Source organism: Muscardinus avellanarius (assembly GCF_963383645.1).
Source record: "Muscardinus avellanarius genome assembly, chromosome: X".
Taxonomy (NCBI): Eukaryota; Metazoa; Chordata; class Mammalia; order Rodentia; family Gliridae; genus Muscardinus; species Muscardinus avellanarius.
Window position 1 is genome coordinate 4,053,567 of NC_137792.1, and position 24,995 is coordinate 4,078,561.

At 40.8% G+C, this 24,995-nt stretch overlaps 1 protein-coding gene across 4 annotated transcripts in view; it reads right to left on the minus strand.

Annotated features, from left to right (window-relative positions):
• Nucleotides 1-4,868: 4,868 nt before the first annotated feature.
• Nucleotides 4,869-24,995, minus strand: part of MID1 (midline 1) — a gene marked incomplete at both ends in the record, with an annotated part of 123,072 nt that continues 102,945 nt past the window's right edge. For 3 of the 4 annotated variants that reach the window (XM_080718356.1, XM_080718355.1, XM_080718354.1), the window contains 3 exons: nt 4,869-5,217; nt 12,520-12,727; nt 20,667-20,828. In XM_080718356.1, coding sequence (XP_080574482.1) covers nt 4,869-5,217; nt 12,520-12,727; nt 20,667-20,828 — 719 coding nt within the window. Of the gene's footprint in view, nt 5,218-12,519; nt 12,728-20,666; nt 20,868-24,995 lie in introns of all 4 variants that reach the window. The other variant, XM_080718353.1, reaches the window with a different exon arrangement.

The following is a 24,995-nucleotide window of genomic DNA, read 5'->3' on the forward strand; positions in this document are numbered from 1 at the left end:
GGATGGAACCCTGGCTACACTCTCAGACCTATTTTATATTTTATTTGGAAAGAGGGTCTCTTAAGCCAGCGCGGCTGGCTTCGAACCTGGGTGATCCTCCTGTCTCTGCCTCCCAAGCGCGGGGATGACAAGCGTGCGCCACCGCACCCGGCGAGACCTTGTTTCAAGATAAAGAATTAAAAATAGGGCTGGGGGATGTAGCTTGGAGGGAGAATATTCCTGGATTCCAGTTGCTGGGTTCCATTCCCAGTATTGCAAAACAAACAAACAAACAAAACAAACTGTGTCTTAAAAGCCCCTGTGGAATATTTTTAGTTTTGTAAAATAATGGTATTTTTAATGTAGATGCGAGGATGGCAAAGACAGCTTCCGATGTTAAAGAAAATGAATTGTGTGTTGCAAAATAATGTGGAAACCAACAGAAGAAGCTGAATAAATATTTGTAAAAGTCATAAATGTGAAAGTATAAAACGAGAACCTGGCATACTTGTGTTCAGCTGGAATCTTAGTGCTTGGAAGGCTGAGACAGAAAGGTCCCAGGTTTGAGGTCAGCCCCTCAGCAATGTAGCAAGAGCCTCAGAAACTTAGCAGGACTCTGTTTACACATGGCTTGGGATGTAGCCTGGAGGTAGAATGTCCCTGGTTGCAACAAACCTTATTGCCAATAAATAAAACAAAGCTGAACGTTATGTTAAGTGAGGTCAGCCAAGCACAGAAGGAGAAGGTACATATGTTTCCTCCAATATGCCCAAACTAGGGAACACAGAGGATACCAGTGGGACTCCAGATAATGGAGGGGAAATATCAGCAAAGTTTGAATGGAAAGATAGGAGAGGAGGAAGGCTGATCTTGATTAATGAGGGTCTACATCGGAATATGTGTAAAATTATGAATATGACATGGTTAACCTGGACAACCATTGGTGGGAGGGGTGAAGGGAAAATGGGGGTGGGGAGGAGAGGGCATCAAATATAGTTTAAATGTATACCATTTATGTTCAACAAAAAATCTGTTTAAAAAAACCCATAAAATGACAAAAAGGCAACAGAAACAGGAAGAAACTATTTTGGTGCCACAAGAATGATTTTATTTTGAACCAGGAAGCAACAGCATTCAAGAGAAGAGTCTGGACAGAGGGCATGATAGTGTGGATTTGTCCAAATGCAAGGAGTCATAAAGAAAACCAATTATGCCTTTCCAAGCTAAGCTCATCCAGTTCAGTCACACAGCTATGGGTTTGCTTAACAAAATTTCAGGTTCTCCTGAGTATTTTGCAAAAATTTTTGAATGGGAAGAAGCTACTGCAGAGAACATTTTGAATTGATGACATTCGCCATTTTTGGCACATCAGGCACCAAATCAATTACAAAAATTGTAAAACGTATTATGAAAGTTTTGCATTAAAAAAAAAGCCAACAACCAAGTGTCTGAATTGGGTGGGACACAACTGATATTTTTGGCCAGGTAATTCTTCATGGTGGTGGTGAGGGTACAGGATATTCAATACCATCCCGGACCTGTAACCCCTAGATGCCGGCAGCACGTTGTGCCCAGGTTGTGACAACCAAAATTGACTCCAGACATAGCCATGTGTCTTGGGAAGGGCAAAATTGAGCTCTGGATGAGAAGCACCATTTCCAAAAGACTCCTTCTGCTGTTGTCATTGTCTCTGTGTGCTTTTCAATGTTTTATCAAGGTTGACCAGATGTCAATTTGCTAATGCCAATGACATAGGCATTTGAGCACCGAGGCACGAATCTCTGCAGGCATTTGTGCGTGTGCTTGGAACAGAGATAGAATTCTACGCCGAATGGAGGGCATCAGTTCAGTTCCTCAGGAAGTTTAAGGTCAATACATCAGTACCATAATAAAAAGCCTGTCTCTATTCAGGCCGTTCTCTCTTCTCCAGCAGAAACCATCATCAATATATTGGCAGACAGTTTTTAAAGTCACTTTCTTTTAAAGCTGGAAAAAATCCTTGCTGAGGCCTACCCTCATCTTAATCCATCATTTAGATTCCTACTTGAATGATGTGGCTAACAACTTTCAACTTTGGATGCAGATTAATTTATATCCACTAGGCAGGGAGGTACCATGTTTCTGAGTTCTGTTAGGAGGAACGAAGATAAAATTTGCAGAGCCCAGAGCAAAGCGAAAATGCAGGTCCCTTGTTCAAAATCATGAAGAATTCCTTGACAATGGCAGAGGAGAATTAAGCCCAGCTTAGGGCTTTGCCGCGTCCAGGGCTCTGGGCCACTGTACTGTTCGCGTGCCCCCGATGCTGGCCCCATCAGTTGGCATCACATTACTTTTGCTGTAGTAATTTAATTGGCACTGCCATGTCTTTCATCCCTCAATTGACATGCTTCCTGTTAAGCAAGGACCTAAAAAATAAAATCCTGTGACCCCAATTTGTTTAAAGAAAACACATTATTATACTGCAGCAAATGTTTACAGCGTATATTTTTTTAGACTTTCCAAAAAATCCACATGGAAATCTTTTCTACATCCTCACAGTAATTAAACAAACACTGTGGCCTTTAACCATATACATATTTTCCTGTAAATGTGACAACTCAGAAATAGGAACTGCTACATCCACAATAGTTTTAAGTTAGCCAAGAGTGAGACATCCACAGCAAAATTATAACATAATCTGTCTTGTCCTTATAAAAATAGCAGAACATCCCCTAAATGACTTGCAGTGAAAACTCAAGTAGTAACATCTTTATATCGAAAAACATTATATTCACGGAAATAGTGTCCTTCTAGTAAATGCTTTATGTTAACATCATAAGGCAAACTGTAGCATTTATTGGTACCTGGAGACCGTGACTTTAAAAACTCAGAAACTGAGTTGTAGACCCTTTGATTTAGAACCTGTAAGTGTACAAAGTGCATTAAAATATCCATTATCCAGTTACCCAAAATGTATGTAAAAATGACTGAGACAACCCTTTCAGTTTATTTAGGGAAGGCAAGTACACATTGTATATCGTTAAAAAAATCCCATTAAAGTGTCAGCGTATGATTATTTTTCCACTGACGTGTCCATTTTTCAGATGTGAAACTGTTTGAAGTAGCTATCAAAATATTCATCTGGGTATAAATAATATAGTAAATATATAGAATCTATCTGATAAGAAAAAGGACATCATCTGCCAGGGAAGAGACAGAAGGATTATAAGGAAACCAGCTCGGTCCCGCTTGAAGTCCAGATTGGCAGTCACATAAGCTTAGGCTAAGTGACGGTGAACCAATCGGTCTACTGAGTTATTTTAGGGAAACAATTGGTGAATTTTATTAAAAGCAAAATAACTAAAAACAATGTCCAAACTTACCAGTCTATTTAATCAATGGCTGACCCAACAGCCCAGATAAATATTTTAGCAATTGAAACCATTTACAGAGGTCATGCCCTTCATCAAGAAGAAAACAATGCCAGAGTCTCAGTCTAAAGACTGTTCAAGAAAGCCTTAATTTGGGGACCATTCCAATGTGTCAAATCAGCATGCAAAGAATCCCATCTGACAGTCGATTATTAGCAGGTTCTATTTGCACTTTCCTGTGTGGGAATAATGAGTTTAATTTTTTTTTTTCATCTTACAACTCTACGGTAAGCTATACTAGAATATAGAGGGACTTGTATATCTTTAAGGATGTGTTTAATAATCCATTTATAATAACTTTTGAGGCATGTATACTAGTGAATAGTACTTTATGCAATGTCCCTTGTATTATTAACTCATAAATATTAAGTGTTTTTCGGTGACTTATATTTGGACACGGTAGTCATGATCGGGGACACATGCAGAGAGCAAAACCAAACCAAAGTTGGCTGCCATTTGTGACAGAACATATTTATTTCCTCTGCCCCAGAGTGAAAGGAATAATCAATTGGGGAAGGGAGAAATGGGACAACTATTAATAAGTGAAGAAATTTCATAGGCCTAAAATACTATTAAAAGAAAAGATGAAATATTCCATGAACAGAATCCTACTTCTGATAAAACACAAATCAGTATAATTTTTTTTAACAATCTGCAGGACTCAAAGTGACTATTTTCCACTGCAATCTCATTTGTAATGTTAGGCTAGAATCCGTAGCCCTTGGAGAATCAGTGTTACATACGGCTGAAGGTTCCAGAACATTTCTTCCCAACATTATCCCATCAGACATCAGAGGGTAAAGACTGAGCCACAGCTATGTCTGAGGTTCAGAGTTAATTCTTTCCACCCACTCGTACTCTCCATTCTAATTGATCCAACACCAGTTTTTGACATCACAGTTCAAACATTTCAAATTAAACCAGAGTAAGAAAGCCTGTTTATTTTCCCTACTAGGTTCAATGATTTTTTTTAAATTTCAAAAAACAGCTGCATATTCTGTTATGCACTGTCAAAATGATAGGACATACCATGGGCTCAGTATAAAATATTACGTGAGAAGGTGAATAAAAACAAAAACCTAAAAAAGGTATGTTTTTTTTTTTTTTGGTAAGCCGATAGACTGTGATAAAATAAAAGTTGTAAGGAGCTGGTAAATGTATGGGCCTCTCAATGTGCAAAACCAAGTGATTCCTAAGAGTTGTAATCCCGATTATGTTTCTTTTATAAATAATCTATAGATTTTCCTCTAAATACAAAAAAAACCTTAAAGAAATTATTAAAGCCTGTACTTAATACAAAACACAGTAAAAGAAAAGAAAAACCTCCTTTGCAAAAATCATCATAAGCTCCCATTTGGAGCCCTGTCTTTGCTGATTTCTGGAGACTTTTAGGGAGAGGTTTAATCCCACTCTTGGAGCCTGTGCTTTCTTCACTCCCTAACTACCAGCCTCAGAAAGCAGCTCCACACAGGCAGATGTTTATGGCAGCTGCTCTGTGCAGTCCAAATGGTCTGGGATGGGAAGCCCAGTTATAATCGTTAAGCACTTGTTCCACACCGTGAAGGTGGGGCACACGGGCTGGGCGAATGCCACATCGAAGGTGTACAGGTGGATGGAGTTCAAAGCATCGTAAAAGGCGATGGAGCCATTATCATAGTCCAGCAGGATGCCGACGCGCCGGAGGTGGGGGGCTGGCTCGATGGGGATTTCCTTGCTGTTGTGTCTCACCACCCAGTTATTGTTGCAGCGGCAGAGGGCCCAGGAAGCTGAGTTCTTCCCAATCCATTCGTGCTTTGGGGCCGATTTGTAAGCAAGGCCAATGGCATACCTGCAGAGACAAAGCCAGCCGCAACAAACACAGTGAGCCACGTTGTACATGTGCATTCAATCTCTTCCACAGCCCTCTGGGTCAGGAAACGGGATTGTCTGTGGTCCCTGTTCATTTTCTTAAGTGAAAGCCTGGCAAGGACTCCAACACCTGTGTTCCCCATCTTCTTCCCTCTGGAACATATAGTGGGTGGGAAGGGGCCAGTGTATTTGCCCACAGCCCTGTTTTCAGCTCAAACACTGTAAAAGAACTTGAACTTTGTGTTTTCTTTTCCCCCTTCCTCCCCCTCTCCCCCTCACTTCCTTCCTTGCTGTCTTGTCTTCTCCCCCCCCCTTTCTCCTTCTTTCCTATTTTTCTTATACTGGGGATTGAATGAGGAGCCACACCCTAGCCCTATTTTATTTTTTAATTTGAAACAGGGTCTTTATACATTGCCAAGTGCCTTGCTAGGTTGCTGAGGCTGTCCATGTACCTGCAATTCTCCTGTCTTAGCCTCCCAAGTATTAGGATTACAAAACAGAAACATTCTTTCTCCTCCTCCTCCTCCTCCTCCTCCTCCTCCTCCTCCTCCTCCTCCTCCTCCTCCTCCTCCTCCTCCTCCTCCCCCCCTCCTCCTCCTCGCTCTCATTCTCCTTCTTCTTTTGGTACTGGAGATTGAACCCAGGGGCCTTCTACCTCTGATCTACATTCACAGCCCTTGTTATTTTCCATTTTGAAACAAGATCTCTCTAAGTAGCTGTGGCTGGTCTCAAAACTGGGATCCTTCTGTCTGAGCATCCCAAGTACTAGAATTATAGTCTTTATTTTCTCTTTACTTTCTTTCTCATGAACAATTGCATGCTGAATTATCTGGGCCAGTGATGACCAATAGGACATTCTACAATGATCTAAATGTTCTGTTCAGTACGGTGGCCGTGGGCCACATTGGGCTAGTGTACACTTGAACTCTGCCTAGTAAGACTGAGAAACTCAACTTTATTTATTTTGGCACTGGGGATTCAACCCAGGGGCTTTCTACCTCCAACCTATGCTTCCATCCCTTTTTGTTTTGTATTTTGGAACAGGATCTTATTAAGTTGATGAGGATCTTGTTAAGTTGCTGAGGCTGGCCTCCACCCCTTGATTCTCCTGTCTCAGCCTCCCAAATACAGGTACGTGCCACCACACCTGGCTTCAATTTGAAATAGACAGCCTCTCAACAGGATGATTCTACTTATTTTTTTTTTACTTTATAATGGCACCAAAGCCGTATTAATTCAGTAGAAACATCCTTCCAATTTTGATTTTTTTTTTGTAGTCTGGCTATATGCAGTGTATTCCTCTCTCACTGTGCTGTGAGCCACACCTCCCAGGGAGTCACCTGACCACGAGGGAAAATAACCAGTGGACACTACTCAATAAACTGCACAAGATATTCAACAGTTAAATTGTAAAACAGGCTGCATGTTAGATGAATTGGCCCAACTCTACACTACATGTTTGGCAAATGCACAAGGTAGGCTAGGCTAAGGTGTTCAGGAAGTTGTGTGTAGCAAATGCATTTTTCACATATGATATTTTTAATTTACTACTGGGTTATTAGGGCGTATCTTCATTGTAAGTGGAAGAGCATCCGTATTTAGTTTGAATGGAGTTTTTAAAATAGCCACATGTGAGCCGGGCGTGGTGGCGCACGCTTGTCATCCCCGCGCTTGGGAGGCAGAGACAGGAGGATCGTGCAGGTTAGAAGCCAGCCGCGCCGGCGTTAGAGACCCTGTTTCAAAAATATAAAATAGGTCTGGGAGTGTAGCCTGGAGGTAGAAGGGCTTCCAGGAACCCCAGTACCACTAAAAAAAAAAAAAAAAAAAAAAAAACCAAAAATAGCCACATGTGGCTCATGGCTACCACATTGGACTTGTCCTTTATGACCTTCCTGAAAACTTTCAATTGACAGCAGGGTCTATCATTTTCTATGACTTTGAATGTACTTTGCCAAAGGCGAGCTGAGAGAATAATTTCCATTTATGAGGATAAGTCCCTTGTCATCATTCAGTCTCAGTTTATCATCTGTAACAGAGGGACAACGAGAGTCTCCATCTCCCAGGATTATTCTAAGGATTAAAAGAAAAAATGCATTTTAAGTCCAGGGCACAAGGCTTGCCATGTACATTTTGGGAACTACTAGTTCATTGTTACTGTCTGATGACACATTAACAGTAAGAAGCAGAATCAAAATTTGAACCTAGGATTACTCAAAAAGTCACACACTTAAATGACATTTCTCAGAAACTGCAATCCACTGCTGCCAAAGAACCCTTCTGACCATATTTAAATAATTTTAAATATTTTTGAGCAGCCAGATATCCAGTTTTTATAAATATTCCCTCATTGCTCAAAACTAAAAATGTTAAGATTTTTTTCTACAATGTTCTAAGCTTCTTAATCTCTGTGCCTCTCTGAAACTTACCCTGTAATTAATATTCAAAACATCCCACAGTTATTAAGACAAGCAAAACCTATCACTCTTAATAAAGAGTGAATGACTCAGTTTAAAATATGTTGAAACAGAAACCAATGTAATTGGATATTGACATATGGCACCTTACCCACTGCAGACAGAAAAACTTCATTGGTCATTGTTAAAATGACATTCTTTTAAAAATTACATGTTGGATTGAAAATGCAGTCACTTTATGAGTGGCCTGTTACTAATAAAACATGCTATTGTTGAATTCAAACAGAAGATGAGATGAATAATCATTTAAAGCAGGATGCCGGCCAATCTGTGTTGTCAGTGTAGCATCAATGCTCCCCACGAGGAGAGAATTCTGGGCTGCATTTCCCAGAATTCCCTTTCATGCAGAGTCTGAGTCTGGCTCTGCTATTGCAATTCACTTGCACAAGATCCAGAGCCCTAAGAGGAGGGGAATACTCTTCTGATGCTAGAAGGCAAGCATGAGGATTGTGGAAGCTGTGGCTGAGCTCCTGGCTCCACCTGCTTCGGTGGTGGGTGGTGGGTCATTTGGACTCCCCGCCTATGCTGACTTGTGCTCCCAGTCCTGCCACAGTCCCCAAATTTTCTGACTTCCCCATGGAGGACCTTGATTGACTTCTGTTTATCTGCCAAGTCCTAACCCATACACTTGGAAAGATGTTACTAAAATATCTCTCCCAGCCAAGTGTGGTACTGTATGCCTGAAATCTCAGTGCTTAGGAGGTGGAGACAGGAGGATCTCAGGTTCAAGACCAGCCTCAGCAATTTAGCAAGGTACCTCGGCAACTTAGCAAGATCCTGTTTTAAAATAAAAAAATAAAATAGGGCTGAGGTTGTAGCTTGGAGGTAGAACGCCCCTAGGTTCAATCCCCAGTACAGACACCAAACAAACAAGCAAACACCTTTGCCCAAAGATGTTTCTCTATGCCCATTTTTCAGATAATATGAGACCTGCCTTTGTATCACAAAATAACCATGTCTGTGTTGTTTCCTTCTTACTGCTATACACCATTTAAATTTTGTGTCAAAGAGCTTTGATGTTTATTTACCATTAGAAACTTAACTAATCGCTATGAAGCAGCTGCAGCAAGAATAGCTGACTTCATTTAGCAAATGGGAAACGTAGAAAAGGTTAAAATCAGGAGGGAAATCCAGGAGTCTTGTGCTGCCCCCTTGACTTCTGATCTAGGAATCTTTGCATGAACCCATTATTACTGGTTTAGTTAACACCATTTTATAAAACACAAAGTGCACGTTAACAGCATTAGAGAGTAAGAAAATAACCAAGTGTATAGTCCATTAAGCAAAGGAAAATACCATTATAATATCATTAATCTGGAAAACTATGTACGTATTTCCACTGAGTTTGAAAGGTGCAGGCAGAATGTAATGTTCCATTAAGTTACGCAGTGAGACATGGAGAATTCACAAAGTATAAAAATTATATTTCTCAGGGCAATATTAACATGCCCCATTGCACGGATCATAACATACATGTTCTTTTAAAGTCTAGGATATATTTCATGAAAAAATATATGTGTCATTAACTGTCACAATTCAAGGTGTCACAGGCATTGAATCGGTGGGGCACCCTCTTTCTTGTTAATCCCTCCCAGGAAATGTGAAACTACATTCTGAAATTGACATGATCAGGTTTGTAAAGATCCAAAGTGTGGCAATTAATCGTAGACTTTCGTTTCCCTCTTACCAGTTAGTTTTGACATCTGGAGGGTGCTTTAAAGGTAACGCTGATCTGTGTTTATGTAACTGAAGTGGTCCACTGGAATTTCCCCCATTATCCATCAACGACAATGAGATCATCGTGATCAGGTATCATTTATCATAAATAATTATTAATGGGGTTATAATCACTTAGACATTGGACTGCATCCCAGATTAACACAGCACATTAATTAACTAGAAACATCTGCCTTTTTCCATATGCATTCATTCTATTTTCTTTTATGCTTTTATCTCACCCAGGTGCAACTACAAATACCAATCTAGCCCAGAACCCAGTAGGATGAAGAATTTGTCCTCCATTCCCGGGCAGGATGTTAGAACAAGAAAATGTTCTAGGAAAAGAGAATCGTGAAGACTGCAATAGGTGAAACCCTACTCAAACAGCCAAATCTAAGCACCGCTATTGGGAGAGATGAGACAAACACATTTCTAATCTCACCACGGAGATTTGGGTTGACTCTTAGCTACACCAAGGAAAACTTAGGCACATTCATTGTTATCATCAATTTGAATCAAAAGGTCTTTTTAAAGAGGTGTTTTATCATACTTCTCTAAAGAGAAACACTTATAATACTCACCACCTTCAGGTTATACGGTTTCGAACGCTAGTTTCATTTTTAAAGCAAGAATTAAGCGATCACTCATTAAGTACACTACTGTGAGCCCTAAAGAGTAATTTTACCATTTCAAAAATATATCACTCTTTCGTGAATAGCAGCATAGCATAGCAATTAAGCTCAGGGATCAGTAAACTATAAGCCAGGGTCGACTCTGGCCCTCTGCCTGTTTTTAGAAATGAAGTTTTACTGGCATGCAGTCATTCCCATTTGGGTATTGTCTGTAGCTTGCTTTCCTACTTAGAACAGCGAAGGGGAGTAGTTGGGACAGAAAACTGAGTGGCTCATAAAACCAGCAATACTAACTCTCTAGCCATTTACTTACTTACTTACTTTGCAGCACTAGGGATTGGATCCAGGGGAATTATTCCCCTGAGATATACCCCCAGGCCTATTTTATTTTTGTATTTTGAAAACAGGGTCTTACTAAGTTGCTGAGGGTCTTGCTAAGTTGCTAAGGCTGGTCTCCAACCTGCCATCCTCCTGTATCAGCCTCCCAAGTACTGGGATGACAGGCATCCACCACCCTACCTGGCTCTCTCTGGCTTTTTAACAGATATTTGTAGACTCCTGGTCAAGAGCATTTTTGGACCTTGGGCATGTGCCTTGGTCACCTCATCTGGAAAAATGGGATACTATAAACCTTTGTAGGGTTGTTCTGTAAATGAGTGGACATCTGTAAAATGCTTAGACTATGGGAGGCTGAGACCGGAGGATCGTGGTTTAAGAACAGCCTCAGCTACTTAGTGAGGCTCTCTGCAACTCAGTGAGACCCTGTTTCAAAACAAAGTATAAAAAATGGAGCTGGGGGTGTAGCTCAGAGGTGGAATGCCCCTTGGTTCCATTCCCAGTACTACTAAAAAAATGCTCAGACTACTACCCAGTCTGATATATAGTTGTGCTGGATGAGAGCTTATTGAATGAAAATAAAATAGGCCCTTTTTTGATCAACAGTAAACAGGTGTTTGCGAGACAGACAGCTAAAGCAAAGAGCATAGCCTATGGAAAGGAAAGGTCAACTTCATAGTGTAACTAATTCTGTTCTAGATTGCGCCCTGACCTTCATTCTTAGTTTTAGAGAACTCGGAGGGCTAAAGTTACTGTGCTGGATCTAACAGACCTCTAGAATTGGGAAATTCTCTAATGCACATGATGTACTTTAATAAATATATCACTGTCAATTACTAAGCCAATCATGAGAAGGAGGGAGGGAATAGGGCAGGAATTGGGGAGGGGCTAATTGGGTGATGTGTGCATGTATGTCTCTACAATCTTGCACCCCATTAAGATGTATGACTACAATGCACCAATAAAAATTTTTAAAAGCCGGGTATGGTGGCACACACTTGTAATCCCCGCGCTTGGGAGGCGGAGACAGGAAGATCGTGCAGGTTTGAAGCCAGCCGCGCTGGCTTAAGAGACCCTGTTCCCAAATAAAATATAAAATAGGTCTGGGAGTGTAGCCCAGAGGTAGAAGGGTTCCATCCCCAGTACCACCAAAAATAAAAAAATTAAAAATAGTAAGAAAACAAACAAAAAAATTATAATCACTGCCCTGCCCGAAAAAAACAAACCTTTGCTGTTTGCACTCATTTTCCAGTCTTGAATCATAAAATATACAAGACAAAAGAAATTTGTTTTTTTCAAATGATAAAGGGTAATATTTTAAAATCATAATAAGCAAACTGTTTCTCTAAAGTCTTTGTGGAACACATGATTGTCTTGACTATTCAACTCTGCTGGCATGGCACAAAGGCAGCTATAAACAACATGTTAAGGAATAAGTATGGTTGGGGTCCCATAATACTTTATTTACAAAGACAGGCCCATGAACTATTGTCTGTCAACCTGTATTTTAAGTCATCAAAGAGCTCTTCCAGGAACCAGAACTCTTGGCTCTAATTATTGCCACAAGTATGGAATTGTAACAAGTTATCTTTTCTTTTTGACTGAATGGTTGAGTCCGTGATTGGCAAATATTCATTCCCTCCTATCACCTCTATGGAAGAGATGGATTTCACTATACCACTGGTTTTGAGAATGACCAAATTGCTTGGGCCAATAGGAATTTCATGGACACAGTGCAAACAGAAGCTTGAAATATTCTGGCCTTCTTGGGTTCTTTGAGAAGAGCATGACGTGGGTGGGCCACACCTCCAAGGAGGAAGAAGAGATGCAAAACCGACCTAGATCCAACCTATAGCTTAAAGAAGAGCCCACTTAAGATTAGCCCTGATCAATTTACCCCTACATGTAAGTATTAGTTAGCAATAATAAATGGTTGCTGTTTAAAGCCACTGAGTCTGGGGATATTTGTTATATAGCATTATCATAGTAATAGCTGACTGATACAGCCTGTTTGCATTTGATTCTTCAAGATGGGTGATGATATAGGTCAGTACTCTGACAATATACAGAATGAGATGCGGCTCTAGATAATTCAAAGAAAAATTGATATAAGTTGCCTACCACGTGCTTCCACTTATGACCACTTCCCAGTAATGCCGGCCACTATCAATGAACACGTTTCCAGCTACTCCATAGCTCCCTTGGCTGGTGAAGCGTTCAGGTGTATGACTCTTTTTGGATGATGACTCATCACGTTCTACTGTCAAGTTATCGTGGGACACCTTTAGTTTTCGATGAGCAGATTTGGGATCCAGTTTAAATGGCTGGCCTGGAAACAAAATCACAAAAGATAAAGAAAAAGCGGGAAAGCACTGTTTATTTGAACATTCCCAATAGCATATTTTTATAATCAGATTTAAAAGACTGGAACAAGCTGCCTCTCCATGAGTAATGCCTTTTATTGCAAAGCAGATTCTTCTATATTAACAGTAATTTGAGCACTGCAAACTACATTTAAAGATATTTGCTTACCGTTTTTATGACACTTGAAATGTGATTAGAAAGCTGGGCGTGGTGGCACACACCTGTAATTCCAGTACTCGGGAGACTGAGGGAGGAAGACCACAGGTTCAAGGCCGGCCTCAGCAACTTGGCAAGCCCCTCAGAAACTTACTGAGATCCTGCTTCAAAATAAAATAAAAATGGTCTGGGGTGCATCTCGGAGGTAGAATGCCCCTGGGTTCAATCCTCGGTACACAGATATTTTTTCTAACTATGGTTAAGGATCAGCAAGTCTGCAGAAAGTATAATGCTAGACCCAGTGGTAATAAATAAGAGCATGTCTCCATCTTCATAAGCTTCACGTTTATTCCTTCTGAGGGATCCAGTGGTGCTATGGTAACTATTCAACAGCATGGACCATGATCAGCGAGAACACATGGTATTTCCAATGATTCCCACTGTCCAAAAGCAGCACGGGGACATACTGGCTGCAGAGCATCCCTAAAAGGACCAACTGAATAGATTTCATTTTTGATCACTGCCATGTTCAACCAAGCCTAAGATAAATTCCTGCTCCATCAACTGCAGACCAGAAACCAAACAAATCAAGGTTTCGTGTCTTAACATGCAGAATATTCTGCGCGCACGTGTGTGTGTGTGTGTGTGTGTGTGTGTGTGTGTGTGTTACTGGGGATTGAACCCAGGGGCATTCTACCTCTGAGCTACATCCCTAGTCCTATTTTATTTTACCTTATTATAAGATTATTAAAATCAAAGCATTATGCTTAGGAGATTAGATTAAATATAAGCTTGTAAAATTTTCAGCCCACAAAATCAGAAAAAAAAAACTCCACAAGACATTATAATAAGTAAGACCAAGGTTTTCTACTACTGAGTTTACACATATAGATGACAGATAAGGCCCACTTTATTTCATTATTCACATCTGTATTTTTTTTTTTTTTTGGTGGTATTGAGAGTGGAACCCAGGGGCTTTTCTACCTCTGGGCTATACCCCCAGACCTATTTTATATTTTGTTTGGAAACAGGGTCTCAGTAAGTTGCCGAGAGCCTCAGTAAGTAGCTGAGGCTGGCTTTGAACCTGTGCCATCCTCCTGTCTCAGCCTCCTAAGCGCAGGGATTAAAAGCGTGAGCCACCATGCCCAACTCTTCGCATCTGTATTTTGAAGACTTAACTATTAAAAAAAAATCTCAGCAGGGTCATACCTGGACATGTCATGCAGTTACTTCTTTGACAATTCAATATAGATTTGGGTTCCTGCCTGTCATTCAACACTATATAGGGAGCAAGGCATTTCAAGGCAGGAAATGAGTTACAGGCCGATGCAGATACCATGGTGTCCAAGCTCCAAGCCAGTGTTGCAGTTGGCGGCCTCTCCTACCCAGTACACGGCTCCAGACAATCACAGGAAAATGTTGGGGAAATTTCACCATGGCAACGCATGATGCTGGTTGAGAAACTGCCCCTGCAAGTATGGAGCAGTGTGTATTTGGTCACTTGTGGGTAAGTCAAAGGATTCCCATTGGCCAGGTGGACACCAGCACTGCATCAGCACCTGTACACTCTTTGCTCTTAGGTTAGTGACCAGCACACTTTTTCTGCAAAGGGCCGGATAGTAAATCTTTTTAGCTATGCAGACCCTGTAATTTCTTTCTTTTTCTTTGTTTTTGGAAGGGGTGCCGGGATTGGAGCCAGGGGTAGTCCACCGCTGAGCTATAATATATATTCCTCAGCTCTTTTTTTATTTTGAAACAGGATCTTATTGAAGTTACTGAAGTTCTCGCTAAGTTGCTGAGGCTGGCCTTGAACCTGCGATCCTCCTGTTTAAGCCTCCCAAGTACTGGGATTATAGGCATGTGCCACCACAACTGGTAATTTTAAGATTAATCACAATTTCAAGATGATAAAGCAATGGGGGGAGATGTGTTTTAAAATTGTTCTGGGGTTATAGATAGGCCTGAGTTATCACTTTGTGCCTCAGAAACTAGATAAATGAATGATCATGGCTATGCCAATAAAACTATTTGCAAAACTAAGGAGCTAGATAAAGCCCTTGAGCTGCGGCCTGTTGACCCTTGCTCTACATTTCCATCCATAATAAAGAAAAGTTATAATAGGGAGCTGAAAAATCCCTCAAATGCTGGGCAGCTCAGAGACTGGGAGACTGATTGGATTATACCTGTAGTTGAAATTTTGGTTTCTCTTCTTGAAAAAATATCCTCAGGGATGGTCATGCCAGCCATTGTTAGGGAGACTAAGGCAAAAAGAGTACAAAGGTAGGTTTCTTAAAATGTATTTGTTTTTGGTACTGGGAATAGAACTTAGGGAAATCCTACCTCTGAGCTCTATTTCTAGCCCTATTTATTTTATTTTTTACTTTGAAACAAGGTCTTGCTAAGTTGCTGAGGGCTTCACTTAGTTGCTGAGGATTTTTCTGAACCTGTGATCCTCCTGTCTCAACCTCCCAAGTACTGGGATTATAGGTATACACCACCATGTCTAGCTAAAAATATTTCATTTTTTTCATTTATGCATCAATTTTTATATTTATTTATTTTTATATTCATTCATTCATTCATTTACTGGTGGTGCTGGGGTTCCTGGAAACCCTTCTACCTTCGGGCTACACTCCCAGACCTATTTTTATATTTTATTTGGAAACAGGGTCTCTTAAGCCAGTGAGGCTGGCTTCGAACCTGCGCGATCCTCCTGTCTCCGCCTCCCAAACGTGGAGATTATAAGCATGCGCCACCATGCCCGGCCTTTATTTTATTTTTTATGAGTGAACTTTATTTTATTTTATTTTTAAATTTATTTATTTATTTATTTTTAAGTGGATCGTATTGAAAATAGCATACATTCAGACAGTGCTTGGTGCCCTCCCCCCACCCCACAGTTCCCCTTCACCTCCTCCCATCAATGAGTGTCCATGTTAACCATGCTACATTCATACTTTTACACATATTCGAATTTTGCTCCTCCATAAATCAACCTCAGCTTTCTTCCTCTCCTACTCTTCCATTCTTAGCTAAAATTATTTCAAGTTTTAAATTAAAAATGGTTGGCTGCTAAAGGCAGTGTTGGAAGAAATTCCATCATGGCGCCCATTGTTTCTGAAGGCCAAGTGCTGCCTGGCTTCCTGACAGTGTGGACGATCAGAATGTCATTACCATTAGAAATTGGGCTTGGGATGGGGCGCAACTGCCTGACACATCCTGCTTGCCTTTGCTCACCTACTCACACACGGGGCAAGATTCCACCTATGCCCTCTGAGAGCAAGTGATGCCTGTGGGTCAGCTTCATTTTCTAAGTCAACCGCCACTTGTCCCAAATTCCAGGTTTCTGCTTCGATGAGGACCAGTTAGTTCAAGGAGGAAATTCCTGGCTACTTTACTAAAGAATGTAATTCACTGCAATATATATATATATATATATATATATATATATATATATATATATATATATATATATATATCATGGTCCTATAGATATCTATATCTATCTGTCTGTCTGTCTATACTGTGGTCCTAGGCATTGAAACCAGGGGTGTCCTACTACTGAGCTACATTCCCAGCCCTATTTTATTTTATTGTTTTGAAACAGGGCCTTAGTATGTTGCAAAGGGCATTACTACCTCTGAACTCCACCCCCAGCCCTTTTTATTTTATATTTTGAAGGAACATCTTGCTAAACTGCTGAAGGTCTCATGCACTGCCTGAGGCTGTTCTCGAAGCTGCCATCTTCTTGTCTCAGCCTCCCAAGTACTGGAATTACAAGCGTGCGCCACCATGTCCAGCAAATTCATTGCAGTATTTGTCTATGGCATGACTCTATCCCTGCCGCTGTTCTCTGGCTTAGACAACTCTTGTAATGATCTCTTGATTTTTTTTTTTGCCCAACTGTTCATCTCCTGTCCTCCTAATGCACATCACAGTTTGTTTCATGGAAATCTTTGTTCTGCTTCTCTCTCGTTCTCTCTCATTTTTTTGTGGCACAGGGGATCGAACCCAGGGACATTCTACCTCTGAGATACACCCTCAGCCTGTACATTTTGTTGCTAAGGGTCTTGCTGAGTTGCAGAACACGGGGGCCAGCCTTAAAGGTGCAATCATCTTGTCTCAGCCTCCCAGCCTGCACTGGGCTTACAGGCATGTACCACCACACCCGGACATCATGCTGTGTCTTCTGATGTACATAGAATTGTCTTGAGCTTGTTTTTTCAACAACTTGTAAATGAAAATAAAATGTTTTCATTTTAAAGGTGAGGAAACACTAAATGCAAATAAGACCCTAGACTGGATCCAGGGACAGAAAAAGAACATTCATGAAAGCACTGGTAAAGCTGAATAAAGTCCAGAGTATAGGTAAAAGTAACAGGCCAGTATTAGTTTTGTGGTTGTGACAAATGTACCAGGGTATGCAAGATGATAACATTAGGGGGAACTGGGTGAAGGGCATATAGAACCCACTGCAATGTCTACAGATTTTATGTAAATCCGCAACTTTCTGCAAATAAGTTTAAGAAGTGTGAAGAAAGCAAGGTCTGGCGGTGCACACCTATAATCCCAGTACTTGGGAGACTGAGACAGAGGATGACAGGTTTGAGGCCAGCCTCAGGCAGTGAAGAGACCTTCAGCAGTTTAGCAAGATGTTCCTTCAAAATATAAAATAAAAAGGGCTGGGGGTGGAGTTCAGAGGTAGAACACCTCTGGGATCAATATGTGCTGAATGAACAAATGAATGAATGAATGAATACATAAATTAAGCGGTATAAAGAAACTCATCACATGCCACATGGCAAAGCCTTAGCCTTCCCTTCTCATCTTTAATACAGCACTTGGTATGCTCCTTCAATGTCCAGGTTTCTGCTTTGATGAAGACCAGTTAGTTCAAGGAGGAAATTCTAAGACTTATAAAATGACCTTCAATGCACTGGGGATCAAGAAGATGGTTCAGAGCCGGGCATGGTGGCGCACGCTTATAATCCCAGCATTTGGGAGGCTGAGACTGGAGGATGGCGGTTTTCAGACAGCCTCAGCTACTTAGTGAGGCCCTCTGCAACTCAGTGAGACCGGTTTCAAAATAAGGTTGGGGTGTAGCCTGGAGATAGAATGACCTTGGGTTCTATCCCCAGCACTACAAAGAAAGAAAGAAAGAAAGAAAGAAAGAAAGAAAGAAAGAAAGAAAGAAAGAAAGAAAGAAAGAAAGAAAAACATAATATGATTCAATGAAGGTTCCAGTTGAAAAGCAGTTAATTAACCCTGTTGACTGCCTGGAAAGCCCACAATATAGCACCACACAGACACCCTCTGGTTTGCTTTCTCTTGGGAGGTCTAATGTAGAGAAATACTGTGTTATATCATGTTATACTTCTAGATCAAAAAGATATAAAGAAGAGGGATAAAACAAAACACATGTAGGCAGAGACAGACAGGGAAACAATATGACAATATTACTATGAGATACAAGTATAGGCCATGTCATTCCTTGCGGTGGGGCCGTCTCAGGTCTTGTGGGATGTTCCCTATCACCCCTGGTGTCAACCTACTAGATGCCAGTAGCTCCTGCCCCAGTTATGATGGCCAAAGAATCTCCTCAGACATGCTAAAGTCCCCTGGGCAGTGGTCAGGGAGAAAAGTCAGAACTGCCCTTGACTGATAACAATAGACCTAGATAAACATCTGAAATAAATGAAAAATTTCAGCCACCTATGTTGGCACATGCCTGTAATCCCAGCAATTGGGAGGCTAAGACAAAAGAAGATTTGAGGCTGGCCTCAGCAATTTAGTGAGGCCCTTGGCAACTTAGTGAGACCCTGTTTCAAAATAAAGAATGAAACATAGGGCTGGTAGTAGAATTCCTTAGGTTCAATCTCCAGTACCACACATAAAAACATAGAACTGGGGGTGTTGTTTACATGTAGAATGCCCCTGGGTTCAATTTCTGGTACCTTTACCCCACACACAAATATTTTTTCTGAGGAAAAAGATATTAAATTGCTTTTTCCTCAGTCCGGAAGCTTAAAACCAGGGATTCTCTACAACTGAGCTACATCTATTTCCTATTTTGAGACAAGGTCTGGCTAACTTGCTCAGGCTGGCCTTGAACTTGTGATCTTCTTGATTCAGCCCCCTGAACAGCTGGTATTAATAGGTTACACATCACCATACCTGGCTTAATTTGATTTTCTGCTATGGAAAACAACACTGTTCACTACTTACAGAGTACTTAACTCCTCCAGGCTTATTTAAAGATGAAAAAACTGGTGGGTGAAGTGGTGCTTGTCAAACCAGTACTTGAGAGGCTGAGACAGAAGAATCATAGTTTTGAGTCCAGCCTCAGTAATTTAGTGAGGGCTTCAGCAATTTAGCAAGACCTTGTTTCAAAATAAGAAATAAAAATAAAGCTGGGTATGTAGATGAGAAATAGAATACCCCTAGATTCAATCCCCAGTATAAAAAAATTATGGTCTGACTGGAGAGACCAATACAGGAGGATCTCAGGTTTGAGGTTAGCCTCAGCAATTTAGCCATACCCTCAGAAATTTAGTGAGATCCTGTTTCCAAATAAAAAACAAAATTGGGCTGAGGGGCATAGTTCAGAGGTAGAATGCCCCTGGGTTCAATCCCTGGTACCAAAATAAAATAAAAGAACCACTTCTTTTCAATGTAGTACTTGAGACTCTAGCCAGAGCAATAAGGCAAGAAAAGGAAATCAAAGGAGTATAAATAGGAAAAGAAAAACTCAATTTTTCACTATTTGCAGATGACATGATACTATACTTAGAACACCCAACAAACTCAACCAAAAGGCTTATAGAACTAATCAACAAATTCAGCAAAGAATCTAGATACAAAATCAATCTTAAAAAAACAGAAGCTTTTCTGTATATCAACCATAAATCCACTGGGAAAAAAAATCCAGAAAATACTTCCACTCAGGATATCCCACAAAAAAATAAAATATTAGGAATAAACTTAACCAAGGAGGTAAAAGACCTCTACAAAGAAAATTATAAAATGTTGAAAAAAAATCAAAGATCTTAGAAGATGGAAAGATCTTCCATCTTCATGGATAGACAGAATAAATATTATCAAAATGGCCATACTTCCAAAAGTGATCTACAGATTTAACGCAATGCCCATTAAATTACCAAGGTCATTCCTCACAGACATAGAAAATTCAGTCCTAAAATTCATTTGGAACAACAAAAACCCAGAAGAGCCAGAGTAGTTCTCAGCAACAAAAACCATGCAGGAAGAATCATAATACCTGACTTTAAACTATACTACAAAGCCATAGTAATAAAAACAGCATGGTATTGGAATAAAAACAGATATATAGACCAATGGAGCAAAATAGAAGACTCAGAAATAAATCCGCACACTTACAGCCAATTTTTTTTATATAAAGATGAGAAGACTCAAGTACACAGATAACTGGCTGCATGACCTTGAAGTCGCAGAGTCAGTTTTGGGAATCCACACATAGCTGATGCAAATTCTACTACACCACCCTGGCTCTTTGCTTGCTTTTCTTTTTCTCTTTCTTTCTTTCTTTCTTTCTTTCTTTCTTTCTTTCTTTCTTTCTTTCTTTCTTTCTTTCTTTCTTTCTTTCTTTCTTTCTTTTTTTTTTGAGGCTGCCAGTGATGCCCAAGACAGAGAAAAGGAAAAGAAAGAGGCACAGAGTTGGTGAAAGGTGAGCAAACATGAGACAGCAGCTGGGCTGAGCTGGCAGCACTTACTGTTTGTCTTCAGCTTCCCTGGCTCGCTGCTGCGGCTGCCCGCCTGGTTGATGGCCTTGACCAGGAAGATGTACTTGGTGCCACTCTGTAGACCGTGCACAGTGTAGTGGTTCTGTTTGATGTTGGGTACGATCATCCAGCTATCGGCTGAGTTACACAGACCTGCAAAGCCAACCAGACAGGTATAAGTGTGGTCAGTGTCTGCAGAATTGTAACTTACATGGACTACAAGAGTCAGTAACAGAGCACACCATCACTAAATGAGTGCCCCGTGGCGGTCATTGGTAGCAGCTGCAGTATGTGTTCCTATTGTATGCTTTACATGGATTAGCAACTTGAAACCATTATATTGCAAATTCTAGTCCACATGACTAGGAGCAGCGGAGGCTCTTTCATTGGGTACTGCTGTTGAGATGAAACAAGAGGAACCAGTGCTTTCTCCAACTCCATCTTCACCCCTGTTTTCATTACACGGATCATTAATTCAGGATGTTATCAGTTCTGAGGCTCAGAGCTGGTGAGACCTAACTCTTGTAGTAGAAGCTGACTTCACTAACACAGGTAGGTGGGATCGCATTTTTGTCGCCAATTCTTCACCCTGCCTTGGATCCAGGCTTCAGGACTTTGCATTGGTCATGTGACTTGCTTTGGCCAATGAGATGAAATAAAAAATGATCCATGTTCATTGTAAGAGCAGGCGTTTCAAGGCCTTGAGGGTTTCTGTTGACTCCTTGCATCTCTGCCACAGCCATGGTGATAAGGTTTTGGGATAATCTGCTCATTCCACAGAGGAGGCACAGGGGAACCACCTTACCTCAAGGCCAATGCAGGAGCAAGCCCAGTGGAGATCAACAAACCCCAACCAATCTCCATTTAGGGAGCTAGGAACACTATTAGTGTAGCTTGTGATCCTCCATTAGCACACATTCTGGCAACATATTCCTAAGAGAACCCAGGAGCACCGACTATGGGCAGCTCAGGTTCCAGTACACATCTCTGAGAAGCATCTACGTGGATCTGGGGCCAGCTGCATCCCTGGGACATCCAGTTCCAGAGTGAAGCGGGGCTCCTACTCTGGCGGCATTCTACAGGATGTGGGCTGAGGAGCAGGCAGAGGATTTATGATGCTTGGAAGAACATGTAGGAAAAAAGGAAGCTCATTTTGTTTTGCAGCTGGCTGATGCTAGAAACATCTTTTTGGTATCGGGCCCAGTTCTCTCTCCACCCATCAATCTCCACTCCAATAGAACCTTTTCCTACCCCCACCCCCACCACCACTAAGCTGTCATGAAGTTTCCTTTCTCTGTTGAATTTCCTCCACCAGTCCCTGGGAGAGGGCTGGACCCCTTCACTTCCTGAGGGGCCCCAAACTCAACTCCCCTCTCCTTCCCTTTTGGTTGATTTGAAAGTCAAAGGGTTAGTTTCTTTGATCTTGAGGCAACTTATACCTTGCCAGGCTCTCAAAAAGCAGTCCCTTAAATCTTTTCTTAGTCTCACCTCTTTGAGAATCTAATAAAACCTTTCTGTAAAGAGAAGTTCACAAATGCACACACCGAGCCACAAATATTTGCATAGTAATGAAAGATAGTCACAGGCTCTCTGAAGTGAGTCTTCACATCACACTAAATGCTTTCTTCAGCTTTCAAGTTAAAAAAAATATTCTCGATATTATCACAGATAACATTTTGGGTTTTTTTTTTCCAGTTGTGAAAATTCATTTTATGGTTTATATTTTGAGTAGACAGTATTTTCAGGTATATATGAGTGAGTCTTTGGACACACATGCGCACGTGCGCGCGCGCGCGCGCGCGCACACACACACACACACACACACACACACACACACATTTACTTGGCCCTGTGAATTTTCTGTCACTTCTTTTTCCTTTCCACCTGCGAACATTTTCACCAGAGGATTGCTAGATTTGAAAAGGCGAGCAGAAAACAGGGAAATCATCTGAGACTTGCAGAAGAGTTGGAAGGAGTGTACAAATATGTTTGGAAATTTAGAGACCCAGAGGCACCATTCACTCTTTTTCTCCCAACTCTCAGCCCTGTGTTCCAAAAGTAGTAGGGTAACCTGGGCCACCCTCTATGATGCAGCCCCTTCCGTCCTTTCTCACTTCTCCTTTTTCTTGAACGTAACTGCAGTAAATACTATACTTAGAGATCATGCTATAGGCAAACAGTAGATTTTGATTCAGCTAACGAAAGGTCATTTTGAACTCTGAGCTTTGGCTCCAACAGGCCTGTAACTCACTTATATATGTAACAATATTATTGCAATAGCACTAACACACGCAATAGCTTTTCTAGCGTTTAGATTAATTAACCCACCCGTATTCCTCAATCTTTGTCAATAGAAGGAATGAAAACAGTCACAGTATTCGGTACGTTCAAACGAGAATCCTACCAACTTCGCTGCTTTTACACTGTTCCTGTTTAATTGCATATGTTACGATAAAATGACTATTGTGGTTGAAGAAAGCAAATGTAAAAATGTTTCAATAAACTTTAAATCACTGTACAAGCCCAGAGCTGGGTTTAATGTGGTGGGGAATGCTTTCAGCAACGTCATAAAGCAGATGTCGAAATTGCTGCAAACTCGAACTTGGCCTCCGATCCCAAATCTTAACTCAACAAAGATTTAGTGTTTCAGAAAGCTTTTCCAAACAAAAAAGGGACTCTGACTATCCTGATTACTTTGAAGAGGTCACTAATTTTTTCTTTGAATATTAAAAGAACAAAATGCTTATGGAGTAGTAAAATTTTATTGGATAGCTTTCCACCGGGACAATCTGCTTTCTTAAATATGATTACTGTTGTTTGAGCTTACCTTTATATTATTATTATTACCGCCAGGACAATAATTGAGCAGTTGATTAAAAACGTCAAAAAAATAGCATTGACAATTTTCTTTCGGGGCAGTGGAAGTAAGTGGGTGACTTGGAGCGGGCCATGATTGCGTTGTTGGAGTTGGTCTTCCGCCAGTACCATCTAACTTCTTGCACATGGCACAGGGTGCCGGGTTTGCTCAAGTGAGTTTGTTTAAGTGAGATGTCACTGCCCTGACACCCCACCGTGTGAGAACTGGTGACCAGGTTTTATTCATCTTTTTATGAAACACCCACGGTACCACCTCGACTAAAACTTGGCTTTGTCTCAAATGCATTTTCAGTCATCTTCCAGGAGGTTCAAGGTCGGCCTCCTCCGACTCAGCTTGAAAGAATAAAACAACAATGGAATTTGGAAGATAATGAGTCCATAATGAGGCCTAATTGAGTTTTTTGATTTTGGTACACTTTTTTTCCCCATTCACAACGGGTCAGAAGCATTTCTCTATATTAACACGGCTCATTATAAGATCTTAATGACATTTGGGATTTCAGAGCCTTGTATGGCAATTGACAACTTGCCGCAAAACATTATGTATAAAACATCATGCAACAGGAACACCCTTCGGAGAGGCTGTCCTACATCCTTTATCACCTCTAATAGGAGAGAACATCGTTTTCCTGCTTCCCTATAAAAAAGTACCTATTTAATAACCTTCATGAATGTCTTCAAAATGATTAAAATAAATGCATGCAACTCCTTTTGCCATGATGGTTTGAAAAAATGTGCCTTTTGTTTTGGGCTAATAATAAAAATCGCCTGCAGGGAAAGAGTCTGATTGAAGATTTTAAATAAAGTATCAAGTGTAGCTTTGGAAGAACCACGGAAAATATTATAAAATTAAATTAAGCACATATCTGGGTATTAATGAGCAATTCATTAACATCCGTAGTCATAACTCTACCAATGAGATGAGAAATAAAAGTTCAGGTCGTTAATTCTGCATTTAGATGTGTACATTTCATTAGTGAGCACCTTTCTGTGAGTAAACAAGCTTCATAGATATTATCAAAGGCACCCTCACTAAAGCCCATTGCAGGCAATGTATGACAATTTACTATGACGAGGGAAGGAGCCATGACCTAGCAACAGGAAATGGTCTTGTGGTGGCAGAAGAAGGCACTGCCAGGTTTTGAGCATAGCTTTGCATTTTCAGCAGAGTTTTACTGTTAGACCTTATCTTTCAATATGGCAGTTGCAAAGGCTACTCCTCCAAATGATAGGACGGATGGAGAAAGAACATTCAAGGAAGGCCTTTCTCATGGAGACTGTGAAGTACTATGATGAAGATTCAGAGGACATTCTTTTTTTGTGGTACTGGGAGTTGAACACAGTTGTACCTCTGAGCTACGTCCCCGGCCATTTTTGTTTTATTTTGCTTTGAAATAAGATTTCCCTAGGTTGCTGAGGCTGGCCTTGAACTCCGATCTTTCT